This window comes from Telopea speciosissima, chromosome 6 (genome assembly GCF_018873765.1).
Source record: "Telopea speciosissima isolate NSW1024214 ecotype Mountain lineage chromosome 6, Tspe_v1, whole genome shotgun sequence".
NCBI classification, from domain to species: Eukaryota; Viridiplantae; Streptophyta; class Magnoliopsida; order Proteales; family Proteaceae; genus Telopea; species Telopea speciosissima.
The window spans coordinates 55,829,724-55,847,361 of NC_057921.1; the positions used below are offsets into that span (position 1 = coordinate 55,829,724).

The 17,638-nt window shown below is 38.4% G+C and overlaps 1 protein-coding gene across 9 annotated transcripts in view; it reads right to left on the reverse strand.

The window, feature by feature from the left end:
- Positions 1-14,104, reverse strand: part of LOC122665382 (dol-P-Man:Man(7)GlcNAc(2)-PP-Dol alpha-1,6-mannosyltransferase) — a 49,361-nt gene extending 35,257 nt beyond the window's left edge. For 5 of the 9 annotated variants that reach the window (XM_043861529.1, XM_043861527.1, XM_043861521.1 and 2 more), the window contains exons 1-5: positions 14,002-14,104; positions 13,816-13,901; positions 13,450-13,491; positions 13,277-13,322; positions 10,332-10,418 (exon numbers count right to left, since the gene is read on the reverse strand). In XM_043861529.1, coding sequence (XP_043717464.1) covers positions 10,332-10,418; positions 13,277-13,322; positions 13,450-13,491; positions 13,816-13,901; positions 14,002-14,041 — 301 coding nt within the window. In that variant the 5' untranslated portion in view covers positions 14,042-14,104. The remainder of the gene's footprint in view (positions 1-10,331; positions 10,419-13,276; positions 13,323-13,449; positions 13,492-13,815; positions 13,902-14,001) is intronic. The other 4 variants (XM_043861523.1, XM_043861524.1, XM_043861520.1 and 1 more) reach the window with 2 other exon arrangements.
- Positions 14,105-17,638: the final 3,534 nt, after the last annotated feature.

The window sequence follows — 17,638 nt, forward strand, 5'->3', positions numbered from 1 at the left end:
TTGCTGTATCTAGACTTCTGGGGTTAAAATGCCTGAAATTCTTTGTCCACATCAATATACAACACTCATATCCATGACTGCAAATAATAGTTTTCAATGAATACTTTGTAAATGAAGTCCTTTTCGCTCTTCTTTTTCATGAGGCATATGTACCTTACTATTTAAAAGTAAAATAAAATTCATGAATCCACAGAAATAAACAAATATTGCAGTTGCTTTCTCAGATTTTAAAAAAAAAAAAAAAAAAAAAAAAAAAAAGGGAAAAGAGAGAGAAATGACAAAATCCTTTTGTCAGTTTTTTGGTTGCACCAAGAAAATCAAGAGAAAATAAATCATAAATATTCCTCAATGCTGTTTGTTTATCTAAGGATTTACTTACTTTTTTCCCAGACCCTGTGAGAGGGAGAGGAGAAATCTGGCATGACCTGCTTTCCCTCAATTTTCATTTTCCTGCATTTTCCCAGGTAAGGGTAAGACACAAAAATTGGGATATCCATTCCCAAAAGTAGTTATTTTCCCTAGATTTTCTTCCATTTATGCAACCAAATGATCCCGATGTACTCTCGATTTTCTTTCCCATGTCATAAGTGAAAGCAACCAAACACAGCATTAGTGAAAAATCTAAAGGATTTTACACAGAATCATCCAATGGAAAGCCCCAAGAATTCAAATAAATCTTATGGGCTTCAAGATCAACAATTGAGCTGACTCCCACAAAGGTTACAGAAAGTTCTCATTGGCCTCACTGCTTCAGAGAGAAGAATATGGAACTATGGAAGAATGGAGTTAAAGATGGGTTTTCTGTTAATTTCTACTACAATTTCTTACGATGAACATTCTGTAATTTGTGATATGGATTGCATTGGAAAAGCCTATCTTCTCCTAAAGTACATGTCTTCACTCACATACTCTCTTTGAAGAAGATTTTAATGCTTTTGCAATTAAAGAAAAGAGGATTTAGACTGGCAAGCAGAATTCTTCACTTGTGATGTTGTTGTTTGCCTACGGAGTTGTTATTCTAATTGGACCTGGCTGGGTCCCCCCGCCCCCTGCTTGAAATATATCTTTACTCAAAGGCCTACAGTAAATCCATCCCTGAGAACTGGTGTGATGTGGAAGCTAATCCCGTTAGTTATCTCTTGAGTCTTAAAAGAAGAACCAAAGAGTGTTTAAAGAAAAGCACCAGCTTGCAAGAGCACCCAATCAGCAGTACAGTTTGGGTGTGGTTATGGATTCAACCTAACCCCGTAGTAGATTTCAGAATCCTGCCCACAGTAGAATTGCAAGAGCACCCAATCAGCAGTACAAGGTCTGCAATATCTCCCAAACTAGTATACTGATCAGCCACAAACTACTATGACAATTAGGCCATCCTAGGTCCTTCAAGTTCTCAAAGTTTGATTCCAATCCAATGGTTGGATATGGAGATACGGAGAAGTAATCAAAGTAGTACCTAGAGTTTCAGAATTAGAAACAGAACTGTAACTTAGCAACCTCTCATCAGAACAGCACCACAGGAGGGTCGATTCCTCCATTCATTAGGTAGAACATAATAGATGAAACTCAAGTTAATCCAATGGGCAGAATTCAGAAACTCAACAGAAATAGCAACTAGACATCAGATTCAGTAACTACCCACACATTCCTATCAGGAGGGCAGATTAAGTCCATAATCCATATTGGGGTCGAAGGCACAGCATGAATACTACTTATAACTTCAGAAAATCTCAGCAATCCAAAGGCTAGATGTAGAGATATCAGTACCTCAATGTTGCAGTTCAATAATGACAGAAACAAAGAACTGCAATCATGTATTTGATCAACAGAAACTTCAGATGTAATAGAGATCTGTAGCACAGCAATAACACCTCTTCAACAGTCTTCTAACAGTATTAAATCCAATAAAACAGTCACAATACTTGGATGTGCAGGAACACAGTGAGATGAATAGAATAAGAAAAGAAGATGATTTGAATCCTCTCATCCCAAACCTTGGTTAGCATCTCACAAACCACCCCAGCATCCCACGGGAAATCATAGCTATCTCACTATAGCTCTGCTTCTCACAGAATAGTTGGCATTAAACCAGGCTTCATTCAATCAACTAAATCATAGAGGGAGCTGCTTACAGCCTTACATATAAATAGGATCAGCCTCATCAACTTCCATATCTAGTAATTGAAAAAAAAAATTAGAAACTCAGTGGAAAACTCCATACACAGCCTAAGGAGTTTCCTTATTCAAAGGGAAACTAAGAAAATAGAAGTAACTAAATAACAGGTGGACTTTATGGACAGAGTCCTGCCTGATTATAATATATTGACTAAAAAAATATATTACTAAAGATAAGAAGAAATAAGATCCTAAAATATAGGAATCTGACCCACAACATATTACTACTTCTAACAGTTGAGCACTTGAGCCCCACAAGAAGATCTCCCATGCAAACTGCATTGGCCTGAGATTTTCCATCCTGAAATTCAGCAAATTATTGGTCCACAGTCTTCTAATAAATAACCACGACTTGGCTGCGAAGCTGGACCAGAAAAAACCAAACCATAGGATCCGGTTTAGGTCTAGTTTGGCCCCAAAACTACCAAACAAAATTAGAAGCTAGAGAACAGCAGTAAATAACTCACAGATTAGAAACTAGAGAAAGGGATTAGAAAGTAGTGTAAACATTGTGCAAAATAGTAACTAAAACGAATACTAGCAACAAGGCAAAGAATGGTGCTGCCACAAGGTTCAAACTGTGGCAGCATACTGCTATCAAAGTATCAATGATAGGAATCAATGGGGAAAGAGAAGAAAAAGAAGATATAAGATCAAAGACGAAGGATATGAACTAAGCTACCACCTAGACCTTGACTAGCATCTCACCAGCCCAACTTGGCATCCCACCAAGGGCTTCCTGCATCTCACAGCAAAGGAGTTCTGGATCTCTCAAAAATCAGCAAACATAAGCTTAACAAATTGTTCAATCATTTCAGGTAGTGTGATCCCCTACTCTTTATTTATAACTTCAATGAAATAAGCAAAATAGGAAACCCCCATGTGTGGAAGGAGAAATCCCTTACAACCTAAGTTTTCCACAAAATAGAAACTCTTCTAGAACTTAACAATATAGAAACTATCGCTGATTGTACCATATCTATCCAACCCTCTAAGAAACACTACTAAAATAAAGAATACAACTTACTGAGATAATTCCTGTATAAGCCTTAAATCCATAATATTTGGGCTTACAGAATTGGCCCACTACAATAGTAAACCTAAAATTATTAAGCCCATGACCCATATAACCCATTGAACACTCAAAATTAAACATATTAGCCCATTCTTGGTCTAGTTTGATGGTCTGGCTTGTTGCTGGCCTTCTTGTTCTTTTGAACTACATCAACTCTCCCCGTCTTGAAAAAAAAACTCACCAATGAGTTTTGTAATACCGAATCAGATCTGCACAAACATCCTTCAATCGGAGGTAGAATTCAGCAACCCTTGATATCATCCCATCAGCATAGTGGCTCTGCTGTCCCTCCATAGCTCTGATACCAAATAATGGGGTATCCTAATCACCTAAGGATTAGTGTAGAAATTTCACGTAACTCCAGAATCGTAGGGAGTATTATGAACCAAAATCAACAACTGAGATTTAATTAAACAGAGGAAAGACAAGTCTGATGTGGCCAAAATTCTGGCTGAGTGAGCTAACAGGGAAGGAGAATAAACCCTCAAAGTTTGAACCAGAACCAACTGTCGGATTTGAGCATATTAGGAGATTACAAAATAGTAACTTACTGGAAAGTTGGAATCATATTTAGAAACATTAGTGTAACAGCAACTAGAAGGTAGGATAGCAAGAGAAACCAAAATAGAAAGTGAGTGAATGGATTTAGCAACTAGAGAACCAACATGGAAAGTGAATATAGAAAAAAGAAACTAACAAAACAGGATTAGAAACTAGAGAATAACAGTAAATAACTCACACATTAGCAACTAAAATCAAAATAGAAACTATTGAAGGGAATTAAAAAGTAGTGCAAACATTGTAGCAAGTGTAGTGCAAAATAGTAACTAAACGGACTATTAAAAACAAGGCAAAGAATGGTGCTGCCACAAGGTTCAAACTATAGCAGAATACTACTATCAATGATAGGAATCAATAGTTAATATAAGAAGAAGAAAATATAAGATAGAAGATGAAGGATGAGAACTAGGCTTCCCAACAAGAACTTAACTAGCATTTCACTAGTCCAACTTGGCATCCCACCAAGGGCTTCGCTGCATCCCACAGCAAAAGAGTTTTAAATCTCACAGAAATCAGCAAGCATAAACATAACAAATTGTTCAAATCGTTCCTAGTAGTGTGAACCCCAACTATTTATTTATTACTTGAATGAAATAAGCAAAATAGGAAACCCCCCCTGTGTGGAAGGAGGAATCCCTTACAACCTAAGTTTTCAGCAAAATAGAAACTCTTTTAGAACTTAATAAAATAGAAACTATGGTTGGATTGTAGCATATCTATCCAACCCTTCTAAAAACACTATTAAAATAAATAATACAACTTACTAAAAAATAAATTGACGCTAATTCTGTATATGATGCAGTATCACTTGGCTGGTTGGACTAGCATGATAGGATTTGGAGACCCAAACCCAAACAGAACCGGTCCAATGGGTTTTGGTCCAACAAGGGTTGGAATTAGTTTAGTTATTTAGTAGTTTGTTTAGTTCAGTCTTTTATTTTGAGATAAGTACGTAGGAGTTAGAGTTTATTTCAGTTTCATAGTTTAAGTAGGAGTCATGTTATTTTCTTCTTTAAATACTCGCATGTACCCGAACAATGGGCATAGTGAATTGAATAGAATTTTGAGTTTTACTCTTTGAGAGTGTTTGATTGTGCAATCTCCTTCCCCTGCAACTATTCCCTTCTCCCCTACCGGCCCTCCACCAGTATAAGCCCTAAATCCGTAATATTTGGGCTTATAGAATTAGCCCATTGCAATAATAAACTGATGCAGATCCAAGGGCCTACATCTGCAAGCATAAGAAGAAGAAGCCCTAGGATTAGGGCCTGTTTGGAGCCTTAGTTTATTTTCCCATACTTAGTTTATTTTTCAGTTTAATTGTAAACTTAAATTGAACCGGTTCAGGCCATGGTCCAATTTAAGTGATTTATTTCTATTGGTTGTTAGGGAATCTTTGAAGTTGTTTAGCTTTTTATTTAAGTTGTCCCACCCCTCCATGATTTATGTTGAGGGAGTGACTTGTTTTTGTAATAGGAATCAGCTTTGGGATTCAAATTCCTAGGCTGACTAGGTGTCATGCCATTGGCCTCCAAATTATAAATAATACAATTCGTGGGAGGCTCCCCCACAATTCAGATTTCAAAAACTAGCTTACTGCTTGCTGCCTCGCTCCATCGTGAGTGTTGCCTTGTGGATCCTATCAAGGTGAAGGGATTGGTGGACCTCCAATGGACTCCTTGCATCTTGTAGATCGGGAGGATCTGTTTCTAGTTGTCTTCAATCTGCTGTCATTGAAGACCTGTAACTCCAAGTAAGTGTTTAGCATTATTCATCATTCCCCCTTCTTCTCCTAAACCACTAAACCTAGCCCCATCGATCCCCATCATCATTCGACCCATAAACTCAATCGATTCATCAAACCCCTTAGCATCTACATTCTGTCCAGCCCAACTCCACCATCCAATTTCATTCAAACTTTAACGACAGTACCCTCTCATCATCCCCTCCACTCGATCCTAACCCTAGGCCCATTCCTACATCAAAACCCTAATCTCCCTCAACTTCCATAAACCCAAAAACCCTAAATTACAGCTCAGCCACATCTAACCATCAAAAACTCACCAAACTTTGGCTTTGTGACCCTTTCTACCACTAGAGAGCTCGACCTAAAGCCCCAGCCCTAAATCCATCTCTAAACCCTAAATCCCTTCACTCTCATCTATTCCCAAAACCCAAAACCCGAAACCCTAATTTTCTGTTTTTGAATTTCTTATTCAAACTTCATTAAACCTATCTCATTATACTCCTATAAACCTGCCTAGCATTACCGTATAAGATACAACCCCATTACCTTAACCCCAACCCTAAACTTGACCTACAACTCCAATTCTGCCCCATCAAACCAGTAGTTCTACAGGTCCTGGTTCTCTGGCTCCTAGTAGGTCTTCTACCTATCTAGGACTACATTATAAACCCAATAGAGTATTAAACTCATGGCCCATATAATCCATTGGACACTCAAAATTAAACATATTAGCACATTCTTGGTCCAGTTTGATGGTCTAGTTTGCTGCTAGCCTTCTTGTTCTTTTTAACTGCATCATGTAAGCCTGATGCTGGTGATGCAGATTCATCACCAAATAGGGCTTGTTTCATTGGGAATAAGTCGAGGGTTGGGTTACATACATGTTGGGCATTTGATCCCATGGGTTTCTAATGTAATAGGCCACTTTTATGGGCCTAAAATATGGGTATATAGGTTGCATACGGGATTAGCCCAATACTTAGTTTATTTTTATGTTTTTTAATTGAACCTGTTCAAATTGGTTGCATCCAATTGGTTCAATTTAAGTGATCATGTGACTTGGTTAAGTGGTCATGTGACAACTTAAGTGGTCATGTGATGTAAGTTGGCTACATTAGGACTCTATAAGTCCAGCCATATTTTGAGTCTATTTCTTTTAGTATTTTAGTTTCCTAGTTGGTTTAAGTTACCTAATAGGTTAGGGATAGGGTTAGGCCATTCCATTTTAGTGTTTAAGTCTATTTTTGAGTCTTCTATATAAGTTTGTAAGGGAGGCCAGCATTACATACGAATTTAATTAATGAAAAAGCTTTGCTGCCATAGGTGCTGCTTTGCTCTGTTGAGTGAACCTTGTGAGTAATATCAAGGCTACCTTGTGGGTAATATCAAGGTGAAGGGATTGGTGGACTCCGATCGACTCCTTGCATCTTGTAGATCGGGAGGTTCTTCGTCTTATTCAATCAAGCTTCTTCAAGTTGCTGCTGCTGCCTTTGAAGGAGATCAAACCAGTAAGTAATTTTAATTTCCTGCATATATTCTTCCCCTCTTCATCCTCTGACCTAATCCACATCCCCCTCCCTCCATCAAACCCTAATTCTGCATTAAACCTGCAACTCCTACCTCCACTAGGATTCCCCCATAACTCCAGATTTAGCCTTCACTTTCAAACCCTACTTCCAGCCTACATTCCCCACATCACTCCCCACACTCGACCTTAACCCTAGCCCTTAGTCTCCACTATAACCCCCCCATTCCTCCACTCCATTAAAACCCAAAAACCTGCAACTCAATTCTATCCAGAATTGCAGAATTTTAAAACCTTCCCAAATCCTATTATTTATATGCCATAAAAGCACCCTAGGCCTACATATTAAAACCATTCCCAAATTCCCATCCTAAACCCTAGAATTAACCTAAAACCTAGTGCTGTCCATTCGAACCAGCAACCCCTTTTTCTATTGATCCTGTTATCTGGCTCCTAGTAGGTCTCCTACCTATCTAGGACTACATTAATTGGTATCAGAACCATAGATGAACATGGCCAGCCCATTACCTCTGTCTCCATCGACTCTTTGAACAAAATTCTGGAGATGCTTCAGCAGTTTCAAGCTGATCAAAGAGCTATAAGTGAAACGTTGCAGCGAATTGAGCAACACAAAACTACTCCAGTAAGGATCAACAACATTCCCCTAGAAAAGGACAAATATCAAGTCAATTCGGTAGCACATAAAGTCCCAAGGAGAGATCAATACAGAGAAGACAGAGAAAGGCACAGAGATCATAGTGAAGATAGGAACAGAGGATACAGAGACTACAGGAGACGCCATAGACCTCCAAAGGCATATGAGTTGAGAGACTTTGATGGCAAACCAGATCCACAGGTATTTTGTGATTGGTTAGCTGCTTTAGATGATTATTTTAATTGGTATGATTTGCCTGAGCATAGGAAAATGAGACTAGCACATACCAAGCTAGTGGGACCAGCACATAATTGGTGGAGAACCCAGATGGATTATCCTGACTACCGTGGTAGAGAACCTATTACATGGGCAGAGATGAAAGAAGATTTGAGTAAGAAATATTTCCCACGAACGTTCAGAGCTCTACAATAAGGTAACTTAAATTCCCATCGACAACATCACCACCAAAAGGCCTTCAAATCTGAAGACAACTTGAAGCCTCCATCAATGAGATTCCGTTTGCAAGTTGAAGAGTGTGGGAAATCTAACTTCACCAATATTAAAACAACGGCTGAATACAAATTTCCATTACCAAAGGAAGTTGAGAGAGCACAAGTTGAAAATAAAGCTGAAGTGGCAGTGAATTGTGATGAAAAGAAAGAGACAGGCCCTATAGCTTCAAAGATGGAAAGTTGACATGTAGAAGACCCTACTGAAGTGGTCAATGTCGAAGAAACCAAAGTAGAAAAAGATGTAACAGCAGAAGATGAAGAGGTGGTTGAGAGCACTCCACAAGAAATTATTGGCATTCAAGATGCTATTTTTGAAGAGGTGGAGCTTGTGTCTCAAGTATTAGATGCGAAGGTTGCTAACACTGAAGACTCTATGGACAGGACATTCACAGTTGCTGCTGATTCAGAAAACGAACACATCGAGTTTGTTATGCCACTATGGTTCTTCGAAGAGAAAGCTCCACGCCTTGGAGATTTTATCCCCAATGTTCCTGCTTCACCGGAATTCTATTTGGGGATGGTTAAAGCTGCTGATCACATGTTGATTCCTCCTCATCACTTCAAAATTCGAGGACGAATTTTTTCATATTGGGGAGAGTTGATGCAGATTCATCACCAAATAGGGCTTGTTTCATTGGGAATAAGTCGAGGGTTGGGTTACATACATGTTGGGCCTTTGATCCCATGGGTTTCTAATGTAATAGGCCACTTTTATGGGCCTAAAATATAGGTATATGGGTTGCATACGGGATTAGCCCAATACTTAGTTTATTTTTATGTTTTTTAATTGAACCTGTTCAAATTGGTTGCATCCAATTGGTTCAATTTAAGTGATCATGTGACTTGGTTAAGTGGTCATGTGACAACTTAAGTGGTCATATGATGTAAGTTGGGCTGGATTAGGACTCTATAAGTCCAGCCATGTTTTGAGTCTATTTCTTTTAGTATTTTAGTTTCCTAGTTGGTTTAAGTTACCTAATAGGTTAGGGATAGGGTTAGACCACATTTTTAGTGTTTAAGTCTATTTTTGAGTCTTCTATATAAGTTTGTAAGGGAGGCCAGCATTACATACGAATTTAATTAATGAAAAAGCTTTTGTTTGTTGTCATAGCTGCTGCTCTGCTCTGCTCTGTTGAGTGAACCTTGTGAGTAATATCAAGGCTACCTTGTGGGTAATATCAAGGTGAAGGGATTGGTAGACTCCAATCGACTCCTTGCATCTTGTAGATCGGGAGGTCCTTCTTCTTATTCAATCAAGCCTCTTCAAGTTGTTGTTGCTGCCTTTGAAGGAGATCAAACCAGTAAGTAATTTTAATTTCCTACATATATTCTTCCCCTCTTCATCCTCTAACCTAATCCACATCCCCCTCTTTCCATCAAACCCTAATTCTCCATTAAACCTGCAACTCCTACCTCCACTAGGATTCCCCCATAACTCCAGATTTAGCCTTCATTTTCAAACCCCACTTCCAGCCTACATTCCCCACATCACTCCCCACACTCGACCTTAACCCTAGCCCTTAGTCTCCACTATAACCCCTCCATTCGTCCACTCCATTAAAACCCAAAACCTGCAACTCAATTCTGTCCAGAATTGCAGAATTTTAAAACCTTCCCAAATCCTATTATTTATATGTCATAAAAGCACTCTAGACCTGCATATTAAAATCATATAAGACCCACTCCCAAATTCCCATCCTAAACCCTAGAATTAACCTAAAACCTAGTGTTGTCCATTCAAACCAGCAACCCCTTTTTCTATTGATCCTGTTATCTGGCTGCTAGTAGGTCTCCTACCTATCTAGGACTACATTAGCTGGCAGATTGGGCAATTGCGCCAAAGAATTTGAAGGTGTTAGCAGCCAAGAAATGAGATAGAACTGGTCAAACATTTTGAATTGATTTTGTTATTCCAGATACATTTTCTTCCTCATCATGTCTTTTGTCTAGTTTTTAGCAAAGCACCCAACACATCTTGTAAAGTTTTTCACTCTTTAAAAATATAAATGAAAATTTTCTTCGCTGATGAATGTATTATTATTAAGTGCTTTTAAGAACATGTCAAAGAGTTCAAATAAACTAACCCACAAAAAGACTATAAAGCTTTGGCAGGTCTAAGAGACGAATTAGTAATATGACTGGTGATGACAAGATTGCTACCAAGAAGGCACCTGCAGGTGAGACATCAGTGGTAGTGAATTATTACAACCAAAAAAAGGATTACACTACAATAAAACCTGGAGATTAAATTTGAGATCCGGATTGATTTCAGAAGATAAATTAAATCATTTTAGACTAAGGTCCCTATTGCCTAGTCCTTTATTACAATTGCACAGGTATAGCATCATGAGTTATACCAAGAAGTGCATGCATAATTACACACAATTAGTTCATTTTGGGTCACTAACACTCTCCTCTAAAGGAGCTTGGAACCTTATCCGGCAGAAAGGTCCGATGGCTATTTGGAGGAAGCTTCTGTGGTTCAGGCATCACATCCCTAGGCACTGCTTCACTGCTTGGAGGGTCTTCACTGAATGTCTTCCTACGCAAGCCTTCCTTCGCAGGCGGCACATCCAGGTGTCCAGTTCTTGCTGCCTTTGTTGGAGCAACTCGGAAGACTCGGCTCATCTGTTCTTTGATTGCCCAGTCTCCAAGGCCATATGGAAAGGCATCCTCTCCAAATGCTGGCCTGCCCAAAGAAGGATTCTCAGTTTCTCTAGAGAATGGATTTGGGTTGACATGACCTATGGAGGAACTTCTGTGTGTGATTCAGTGGGAAAGATGGCTTTCTGTGCTGCTATTAGTCACATTTGGATGGAGAGGAATATTAGAAAATGGACCTCCAAATCACGTACCTTTCAGCAGATATGGGATTCCATTTCCTTTGAAATCTCCTCAAAGCTGTTGTCTGCCCCTCCCTCTTTTTGTAAGGACACCCCTAGGAACAGGCTTATTGTTGTCTCCTGGGGTCTCTCTAATGTTTCTCTTCTAGCTCCTCTTAGCTAATGCTCTCCTAGCCTTGGGCTCTTGTATTCCCCCTTTGGGGGCCTTTCCTTTTTCTTTAGTAATTATATTCTTTATTCACCCAAAAAAAAAAAAAAACACTCTCCACTCGACTCTCTCAAATGGATATATCACTGAGAAGAACTTATTGTAGTAAAATGTTGTGAAGGGTTATAAATATATCGGGCTTATGGTCCAACGGGTTTTCATTGTAATGGCTCTACTTTGATGGGCCTATGGATAGGAAATAGGAATACAAGTTTCATTTTATTTTAGGGGTTCTAGAGTCTAGTTTCTAACTTCATGTTTCTTACTAGAAGTAGGATTTTCTTAAGTCGTTTTTTAGTTTCCTATTTCTGCTTCCTTATGGAATTAGCCAATTAGGAGAGTGTAGGTCAATTTGAGTTTTTATTTTGGAGTGGTATACCTAAAATGACTCTAGGAGAAGTGGTGAGGAAAGACATGCATAGGTTAGGACCAGTAACAAGTATGACTTTGGATAGAGCTGATTGGAGAAAAGGGATCCATGCAGCTGACCCCATTTAGGGTAAGGCAAAGTTTGAGTTGAGTGGTATTTGAACATTATAAATAGCCACCCCAGCCTTTAGGAAACATGAAATTTATGAACAAAGTTAAGAAGTTCTCTTCTCTGTTATGGTCATGTGGATACATGGGATGGGGAAGGATTCCCTCTATTGAAGGGTGGATTCTCTTCTATGTATTTGGCAGATTGCCAGTACACTGCTAACATGGATTCCTTAGGGTTTCATTCGGTGGAATCATAGTTGTCAAGGCACCTAGGCGACCAAGGCGAGAGAAAGGCTCTTGGACGCCTTGACAACTATGGGTGGAATGGCAACAATCTTTCTTCTTCAACTTATTCTTCTTGTTTCTGCTATCAACTTGGAGTTCCAGAACTGTTTATACCTATCACAACTGCCATCTGACAGATCAGAAAACCTCTGCTCTTCTCCACTCGATTCTAGTTGCTTTTAGACAAGTTCTCAGCAATTACATTTCAGAGATTAAATTTGATGTTTCCCCTCTAAGTTTTGATCCGTAATCAGTTCTGAGAATTCTTATTAGCCTGTGATAATCACACCATTTAAGTTTTGATTCATAATCAGTTCTGGTTTCCAGTTTGAGTTTAAACTTTCTTCCAACATTTTCTGCTACATCTCCTGTCCTTGATATCCGAAACTTGACCAGAACCATAACAGTTCTAATCGCATCACCCTAGGAGACAAGAGAAATCAGTCCTGGTTTTGTTTGATCAAGTGGTACACAAAGACCACTCGACTTGAGTATCAGCCCTATTGGATAGTTCCCATTTTAAGTTCTACAATTTATCCTTTACCTTAAATCTGTTTCTTCACATCAGTTTATTTTATATGCGGTCCTAAAATCCTAGCAGAACTCTGTTCCTTAAATGTTAATTAAGGTTAGGATTTTGCGTTTCTACATTACATTTAGGAAAAGTAATAAACAAAGATTGACTCAGTTATGATATTGCATTTCAAATGCATGCCAATGATATGCCAAATTTTATACACTGGTACATGGAGCCCTACTACTAATCATATAGTTTCCAATTTGAAGTCTAACTTCTGCATCAGAGTTTTCAGTTGCATGAAAGCTTGGCGAAGGAGAACATTGGATTTTTCCCAAGTCCCAAGACAGCTTCTTAATTGTGATATGTTCTTTGCAAATTTTTGTGCTCTGAGTTTACTGACCCAATATTTCTTTATATTTTCCCCCTCTGGATAGGCAAGTTAGATCAAACCCACAAACTCAAGGTTCCAAAAACAAGTCATCCAAACAAGTAATGGGCTCAAGCCTATACCATTCAAGAAAAGGAGAAATAAATAAAAGGGCTAAGTTACCCAGGATGAACCATCCTGATAAGCTTGTCAGGACAGCCCAATTTTTTGCCATGTGGCAGATCGGATGGGACCTGAATTTTGTAGACAGGTAGAACACAAGGTCCCCAGCCTATGTGTCTGAGTTTCAGCCAAACAGAGCTTACCTATGAAGGTTCGAGGAACCACCCCTGGGAATTCCAAGTGGTCATACTGTGACATAAAAACAGCAACAATCAATACTAGCAAGTCTAAGTGTCTAACTTCAAATATCTTCTTGGAACCAAATCAGTATACAAATAAAGCAAAAATAAATAAATAAATAAACATGAGAACTAACCTTCTCTAAGTGATGCCGATGGTAAAGTATGTCATGCATTGCCTTCACAAGTGAGAGTTTCAACAGAACACACACATAACAGATAATGTTAGCTAAATTTTAAAAAAAAAATTATGAAAAACTCTAATGATATCTAAAATCATCGTTGCAGAGGCAAAACTAATTAGATAAGCTGGAAAAAAAATTAACATAATATCGATCCAAGAAATCGATTTTTTGAAGTTTAATCAAAGTTCCACGCCTATGAATTGCAAGCAGTACCAAGTGTTTGCAGGTTTGCACGAGAGAACTAAATCAATAAAACAACAGAGACTAAGGCAATACCCCCCACCCATAAAAACCATTAAAAAAAAAAAAAAAGAGTACCTGAACGTTGAAGCTTTCTTCAACCTTTGTATATGGAGCCATGAAAACGTAAAACGCAGCGATTGATCCCAATAGCAAGTCCCATCCTATCAGAGACCAGAGACCAGAGGCCATTGAATCAAAAAGAGTTCAACTAAAAAATCATACGAGGAATTGGTTTCAAGACAATGAGGATTGGGAAATCACCGTAAAGCTCGAGAAATTTCGAAGACTTATTATGGTTCATGGCTGCTGGGTTTCTTACTGCTGTCGTTAGTCGTTAACAAAATACAGAACCACAGAGAGAGAGAGAGAGAGAGAGAGAGAGAGAACGAGGGAGCAATAGAGCTTCGATTATTCGGGCTTCGGAAATTAGAGAGCGCAGGTGCGGAGTATGGACAAAAGGGGATCCGGTACTTAAGATACAGACCCTGTGCTCTAGATGTTGGATTAGAATATTTGGATAGCATGTAAGAATAGTAAATGATCCACCGTTCACGGCATAGAAACCCCCCGGCCCCCTCTTAAAGACAATCGTTGGAATTGAATAAGAGAAAAGATTTCAATCTAACGGTATATCTCAATGTTTGCACCGTATATTGTACAGTAAAATGTCCTTTAAAATGTCTTGTTTTTCGACTGATTTTACTTTAGTACGGTGAAGTAGAAATTCTTTCACGGATGGCCATTGATGGGCTCGGATTTTTTTTGTTGGTAAGATTGATGGGCTCGGATAGGTTTTCCGGAACAATGAAGGGCAGTTCTAACCTTGCAACCATGCAGATTATATTTAATGAGTGAGGGTTCTCTGTGCAAGCGACATAGAGTAGCACACCAAATAGATGCGATGGAATAGTTTCGTAAATAGGAGGGTAGGGGGTCATTTCATGTGAGGAGGAGAGGGATAGAGAGGATGCTAGCATACCTTCCCCTGGAGGCTTAGAGAGGATTTTAATCCTCTCCAATTCCTAAAAGTGTGCAGTGCGACAGTTCAGGGTGGATATGTCGACACCTGACAGCTCGAACATCTAACAGTCCAAACTCATTGACTTCCATTTTCTTTTTGACCGTTGGATGTTCGAGTTGTCAAGTGTCGACATTTCCACTCCGAATTGCTGCACTACACACTTTCAGAGAATTGGATATGAGTATTTTTCCACTCAAAGAACCTTTTACAATATTTATAGGGCAAGAGATCATTTTGCCTAATCGCATGTCCCCTGCCCCAATGTAGGACCGATGATAGTGTGTGTACGGGCATCAATATGGATGAGATTTTTTATTTCACGGGGGTGGAGTGGTAATTTTATGCACTCCTATGTTTGGGCATAAGTTTTACGCAATCAGACAACGTTTTATTTCCCATATTTAAAATAGGGAGAGGGTTCCTACTTTGTCATTGTGGGGAGAATGTCCTACCCTACAATCATAGCATAGCACAGGAACCCACACAGTTAGCATGGGATCTTTTTCCCCTTTAAAATATCACCTAGTTATTCTAGGGTTGGGTATGTCTTGTACTCTGTAACAGTCCACATAATTGTAATTGGGTAAGGTCTTGGGTCCATTATATATATGTATGAGATAAAATTGTAATTATGTGGGGATTAAGGTTTTGAGGTTTTCTATATATTGTTTTGGTGTGGAAAATCTTAGGAACAAGCAAAGGGAAGTACTTTGGAAGGTGGAAAGTGGTGTAGAGATTATTTCAGGAAATAGTAGAAAATCTTTGGTTCTCTTAGGTGAATGTAGGCAATCTTGCGGAACTACAGTAAATTCCTTGCATTGTGTTTGATTGTTTACTTGGATTCTTCCTCATCGTTGGGCATTCGTCTCCAACACTAACAATGTGGCTAATATGGATAGATTCAATCAGTATAGGATCTTCGTCAAATTTCGACTTGAAAAAGAAAACTTTGCCATATGGCAGTATATGGGTTAGCCCGTGTGATAAAGGACCAGACAAACATCCATTGATACAATTTCAGCTTACAATGAGTAAAGGAAGTAGCAAATATTATAAAAGAAGCCATTTTGTATTTAATATTCATCTCCATTTGATGGTATTTTGGTAATTTTACTAAAACTTTGAATCAAAATTTGAGCAACTTTCCTTTCTTACTTTGGACTAAAATTTGGTCATTGAGATGTATGTGGAGTCCTTTAAATGGATTAACCCATGTACCGCCAAATAGCAAATAATGAAGTGTTATACTTCACTAGGCATAGTGAGGCCTAGAATGACCCGGAAAGGGTATGCATATTACTCTTGACATATTCCTTTTATCATTTACTGATGTAATAAGAAATTATCACAAAAACAAACTTAATTAGTAAATAAAAATATATAAAGGCAGGGCATGGGCCGGCCTAATAGCTTAACTCCTCAACCCAGGTCTTATAGTGGATTGGGCCTGTTTTGTCAAACCTAAATCAATGTAAATCCACCCACAAAGGCTTTATTGTTTCGGCCTATCCATTCTCAAGCTGCTTGTTATTATTTGAATAAAAATTCATCCTTGTTCACCAGGGACTTTTGAAAATATATATTGCAAATGCTCTCATTGGGGTTGCCATGAAAATTTGCGTATGGGAAAGAGATCGCTGCATGGGCCTCTAGAGCATATACACGTGTGTTGGCTATTGGGAGTGTGCGTGCAAGCATTGCCTTGGGTGGGATTTTCGTATTTTCATGGGGCAACGTGGTACTTTTGAGCATTAATTTCTTTGTTTAGACATAAAAACTATGCGGGCCACGTGATCAGGTAGTGTTCTTTCCCCTTTGTTTATTTAAGTTAGGTGCCTTTACATTCGAAAATTTTTAACTCTTACATGGCCCTTTAATTGGACCCATCACTTAGGCCTTGTTTGGTTAGAAGTGAAAGGAAGTAGAGAAGAAAAATCATTGCCAATGCGATTTCAAGTTAAAATGAAACAAAAAGAGTGAAAATATACTTTTATATTTTTACTTTACATTCACTCATACCATATAAGGTGTTAGGACCTCTTTAGGTTAGCAGTGAAGCGAGGGGAAGGGAAGTATAGTATTGAAACAAAATTTTCTCATTGGTGGAAATGAAAAAGAGGAAAAATGGGAGACTTTCAATGGAGTTTTGGATGGAAGTAAAGTGAAAAAGAAAATTCGTTTGATTTTGCTTAACATTCACTACCTTCACTTCTAACCTGACTGGACATCAATGTTTGTCTATTTACAAGTGAAAGTGAATGGAGTAGGACCAAACTGTTTTATATGTCATTGACAGGGTATGTAGAGCATCCTAGTGCACGAAGCTCCCACTACTGTATGATGTTTTTTTTTTTTTTGGGTAAATAGAAAGTCATGCATACAAATAAACGCTATAAGATACACAAAGTTTGGGTACAAAGCACTAAAAACCATAGAATGGAGTATGACCAAACTGTTTTATATGTCAATGATAGCGTACCATCTTCCTAGCTTGAGGATGGGCAAAACCAATGGATTCCCTAAAAATAAAACTGTAGACACAGCTTACAAGATAAAATCATACATTAAATATATCCTTTGGAGGGGCAAATGTACGTACACAGCCTTACCCCCCCCCCCCCCCCGTTTCACAAGGCTTTATGATCTATATAATACATAATGGTAAAGCTGCTTCTCAAATCATTTTTATTTTTGACCAACTGGGTCACACTTATACATGGACAAAGATGGAAGTTAATTTCTCTAATATCTCCATAAAGGTTTTTTTTTTTTGAATTTTCATTATAGTAGGTTGCTTCAAAATATCATACAAGCAATGGATATACATATATACATATATATGTAAATCCTAAAATTTTCAGCTAGTTGAGGTAGAAG